This window comes from Anneissia japonica, unplaced genomic scaffold (genome assembly GCF_011630105.1).
Source record: "Anneissia japonica isolate Jap-2015-1 unplaced genomic scaffold, ASM1163010v1 scaffold1306_len716249_cov185, whole genome shotgun sequence".
NCBI lineage: Eukaryota > Metazoa > Echinodermata > Crinoidea > Comatulida > Comatulidae > Anneissia > Anneissia japonica.
Window position 1 is genome coordinate 501,010 of NW_022708971.1, and position 5,004 is coordinate 506,013.

Consider the following 5,004-nt stretch of genomic DNA (forward strand, 5'->3'; position numbering starts at 1 on the left):
CCCCCAGGCAGTAGTCACGCATTTCAAATCTCTCAGGTTGGTGTAGGGATGCATGATCTGTCGGCAAATTTCTGCAGCCACTGCTGGGCCGAACGCTTGGATGGGATATAATCTCTGTGTATCTGCGGTCAGCATAGGGGACTATCCGGTAACCTACATGTATACATTTTTGGGTTCATTCGATTTATTGAGTACATATACAACTACCGGTAACCTATTATATTTCTACTACGGTTTTAATTAAATTTATGTTGTATTAAAATAGGCCTAAATATAAATATATTATAATTCATTGGATCTGATAACAAGTTAGAATATTAAGATTCTTTTTTGATTATTCAACGGCCTTAACCGTAATTCAGAACTGAAGTTTCATATGATATTTGCATGATATTTGATTTTTTATTAATTGTAATTCCTTTGTAGGCCTATAGAAAATTATAGTACAAGTTTGATTCTGATTTATTTGGCCTAATAAATCTTAGGTCAGTTATTTTGAGGACAACCCTATTCTGAGGACACCCCTATCTAAGGGGACACTTATTAATTTTTGATACCGAAAGTTTTCCCCTGTCGCGGTCACAGGAATATTCGTCTCACCTTTCTTTACGAAACGCACTTGTGACGCAATAGTTTATAATTGACGGGACTGTTGTGAAAGAGCTAGCTGGGTCTAACCAGTGCGGCAGAAAGAAGTTATAACAAAGATACTAGAAAAACGGTTATAACAAAAGTTATAACGAATTTGTTCGCTAAATAGAGTTTCAAAAAAGATCGTGCTGGCTTGGTCGTCAATTTTATATTGACTTCTCGATTGTAGGCCCAGGTATTATTAGATTTTCAAGGATGAGAAATGTTATACATAATAACATACTACATACAGGCTAGGCCTAGGATAGTTAGGCCTAGTTTTACTATTTAGTTGAAATGATAACCTTGCTTAAGCCCTGCTCTACAGGCCAGGCTAAGCATAGATAGGGGCCTAGACCCTACCTCCTTGAATTTTTTTGTTATGGGCAGGCTTAGCTCTGTCTAGGCCTGGACTAACTCTCAAACTCTTAGAGGCCTATACTCGTTTGGCTCTTTCGATGCATCAGAGAAACTTCCTCAGATACATACGGGCAGTACTGTAAATGTAATTAAATTGGTGGCCAGGGAAGTGATTAATTAGACAAACAGCCTAATTCAGTGATGCTAAACAACAAAAATATTCTATATTCTTAATGGAGAATCATATCACCTTAATTTTTTTTTCTAGAAAATGTTCTTAAAAGAATTATTCAAAACCACTAGGCTAGGCCCTATATCTATGATTGGAAAAAAAAATAAATAAATAAAGACGGAAAAACGAGAGGTCCCAAATCTCCTGGAAATCGGAACATCCCTCCGCACTCCAGCAAGCAAGCATGTCATCTCCCGGAATTTTTCAATAACTAGAGGTCTTGTTAACTTTTTTTTTTATTCTGAAATTTCCATTTTTTTTTTGTGGTGGTTGGTGTGCTAGTAGACTTGGTGTGGGATGCCCAAAATAAAGTCTTTTTTTATTTGAAATCATCATTATTGACGGGCAGCGGGTTCGCTAATCAAGGTATTAAAAGAGTATCGCCTAAGGCTAGATCCTGGGCTAAATCTCGCTGACAATTCTTGCCTAGCTAGGTAAATTTTACAAATTTATTGTTTTTGGCAGGTAATATTTTCACAATACAGTCAAAGTGTCAAGATTTATGACCGAATGGTAGGAAAATCCTACAATGAGCAGACGAAAACAGAACACAGCGACTGCTCGTCTCAAGCAAGACTATGCACGCATCATTAGAGACCCAGTTCCTTACATAACTGCAGCTCCTCTGCCATCAAATATCTTAGAATGGTATGTCTTTCTTTAGAAATACTGTAGTACATTTTTAGGACATAAGGCCATGTAAAATAAAACAATTGGTTAGCATCCTTATGTTATCAATTTTCATGGTAGGGAGGGAGGTTTTTTTTTTTCTCACGTTGAACATATGAAAGAGTGTCGCAAGGAAAACAGCAAAAAAAAAAAAAAATCAAAAAAAAAATCAATAGAGACCAAAATTACATACAAAAATTATATAATTCATCTATAGCAAGCAGAAACTTTACCTATGAATAACAGTGTCATAATGCAATTATCTCTATATAATTACACACAATTCACTCCAACACAACAGGCATCATGGATGCCATGTGGCTACAGTGGGCCTAGGCCTATAGAACAACAGTAGAGCATAGAACTGAAAGTGGTCTGGCTAGCATGCGGACGGTTGGTAAACTAACCTATATTAAATGGAGTTTGTGAGTGTTTTGTTAAAAAAAAAAAAAATTGGGTCAGTGGAATTTTGGATGGTAGGGAGGGGATGGTAACCAATTTTTTTTTTTTACATGGCCTAATTTATATATTTTTTATGAATCTATTTGGGTTTGTATTATTAGAAATTTTACTAATTTTCACAATTTACGTATAACTATGTGTTCTACTATATATGCTTATGTCGAAATCTGGGAAATACTTTGTTAAATTTTTGTTTGTTTTGTAGTTGCTTCAAATAAGTTTAAACAACAACAAAAAAACCAGTGCTACAAACATTTAAATGACGACTTCTGAATGCAAATAATTTAGGAATCATTTAAACTCTGTCAAGATTATTGTATTTTTTAAATTTCAAATAAATGGTTGTAAGCCCATATATAGTCATGATGTGCCTATATGTGGTCATGATGTGATGTCATCATGACCATATTTAGGCATATCACATGCTTATGTCAAATGAAACTTTATAGCCTTGACACTGCTCTAGAGTATATGTGTGTATTCAGCAATTTGTGGGGAGATTTATTCAAACAGTTAAATTTTATTTTTCAAGTTTTTTAGTGCAACACAGCAGTATATCAAGGCAATGAATCAAATTGAATGTCTGCAGTGTTATTTAGCGTACAACATTTTGTATTTTCCAGTCACTATGTGGTTTTAGGTCCAGAGAACACACCCTATGAAGGTGGATTCTATCATGGAAAATTGGTGTTTCCCAAGGAATTTCCATTTAAACCTCCAAGCATCTATATGATAACACCAAACGGCAGATTTAAGTGCAATACCAGGTAATTATTAATACAGGTAGAGAGTTAATTGTGGTGTTAATTTATTCGGAACATTCATGTTTCTATTTGGTCTAATAGAAAATTACCATCAGGTGCAGTTAGTGCCTGGCTTTAAGCTGGGTTTACATTAATCGATAGTGTCGGTTCATGCACATACGCATTCATATTTCTATCGGAGTTGTTCGCTTCAGCAAAAAATCAGTAGTTTGAACTGTTTATACTTTTTGCAAAGCAAAAAAAATGCGCAACCAATCGGAGCTCAGGAAGTGAATCAACGCTTTTGATTCGCACGAATAAATTTGCCTAGTGTAAAACTGGCTTCACACTTTCTGACGTGACGTGAATGGTTTGACCAAGGTGAATGTTATACAGGCTCGTATTAAGCTCTGTTTATATTATCAAGTTTTCTTTGACAAATGTACTGTTGTATGCCAATATATAGTCATGGGATGTGCCTATATATGGTCATAATGTAACCAAATGTTTTTGTCAAATAAACTTTAATAGGCTGGACAGTGTTTTAGATTTGTGGGTTTTTTTTCAGTGAAATTGTCCATGTATGTATTTGGTTTGACTAATAAAAAGATTCCAATCAGATGTTTATATGTTTTGCAATAATTTCTGTCCTGTTGCATTTTTCCAGACTTTGTCTATCCATCAGTGATTTCCATCCAGACACATGGAACCCAACTTGGTCTGTGTCAACAATTCTTACAGGTCTTCTCAGCTTCATGGTTGAAACAAATCCGACACTAGGCAGCATTGAAACCTCAGAATACACAGTAAGTAAACAAACAAACAATGTCTGTTCACACTTGTGACTCACTCTAAGCGTGACTCGATTTGTCAAACTAGGAATCAGCTTAAATTCGTCTTAAGTCCATTTTTTTGCTTAAGTCTGATTTGTCAATATGGCTTTAAGCCTTAAAAATTCCTTAAAATTAAGAAGTTGATTGTATGCATGCGCCATCTAAGACGACTTTTACATTAAGATTTTGCTAATATGGTTTGATAAATCATCTTAAGATATTTGCTGGGACATCTTATGTTTTTTGACATAAGACATTTGCTAAGTTGAGATTGATTTTTCATTGCCAGAAGTTAATGAGCTGCCCTGTAAACAAGCATGATGTTTACGCCCACAACACTACACCAGGAAAGTTTTGAATGCGATCTGAGCCCTTGACTAACATAACACCGATTTCTGATTGATCAACATCTTCAAATAGTATTGGATAGGATTTATTCAGTGTAAACTCCAAGGATAACCCATGAAAGTCTGAAGAAGACTTATTTCCAGTGGGGTCCTTCTGGTGGTGATTTGGCAGTACTCTTTTTTTGAAGATTGTACTGCGTTCTTTTACGTGCACATGGGCCATAATGTACACGGGGCTAACAGCTTAAACATCTCATCCGAAAAGATGGCCCGCTATTGTAACTTTTATTCAGCCCTCCAGCTGAAACACTGGGAGAGCATAGATGGGAAATGAACCAGGGACCATGAGATCTCCACAGTTCAGCGCGCACACAATGGCTACCACCAGTTTAGCCGACTGAGCTAAACTGCTCTCTCCTAAAGAGAACAAGTCATATCGAATGATGGATCACATCAAGTGGTTAAAAGCTGGTTAGCAGCACCAGATATGAGTACAGTTTCATGCCAGGCGCAAGCACATGCCATACACTGTATTTCAGAGCTGTAGTTCAGTGGTTGGTTCATTTTCTTCTATCAGGGGTGGACTTAAGAAGGCTTACTAGACCAGGCTATAACTGAGATAGGTGCCACTTGGAGAGGTAGAAATTCTCATATGGTTTTTCTAGACCAATTTTTTATGGGGAATCAGAATATGTGAGGTAAAAGGGGTGTAACCTGAGAACTTTCGC

The 5,004-nt window shown here is 36.3% G+C and overlaps 1 protein-coding gene across 1 annotated transcript in view; it reads left to right on the forward strand.

Moving 5' to 3' along the window:
• Positions 1-673: 673 nt before the first annotated feature.
• The window catches only part of LOC117106605 (ubiquitin-conjugating enzyme E2 J2-like), a 7,499-nt gene continuing 3,168 nt past the window's right edge, over positions 674-5,004 (forward strand). Inside the window, exons 1-4 of the mRNA XM_033247988.1 lie at positions 674-826; positions 1,688-1,870; positions 2,977-3,120; positions 3,764-3,902. Coding sequence (XP_033103879.1) covers positions 1,752-1,870; positions 2,977-3,120; positions 3,764-3,902 — 402 coding nt within the window. The 5' untranslated portion in view covers positions 674-826; positions 1,688-1,751. The remainder of the gene's footprint in view (positions 827-1,687; positions 1,871-2,976; positions 3,121-3,763; positions 3,903-5,004) is intronic.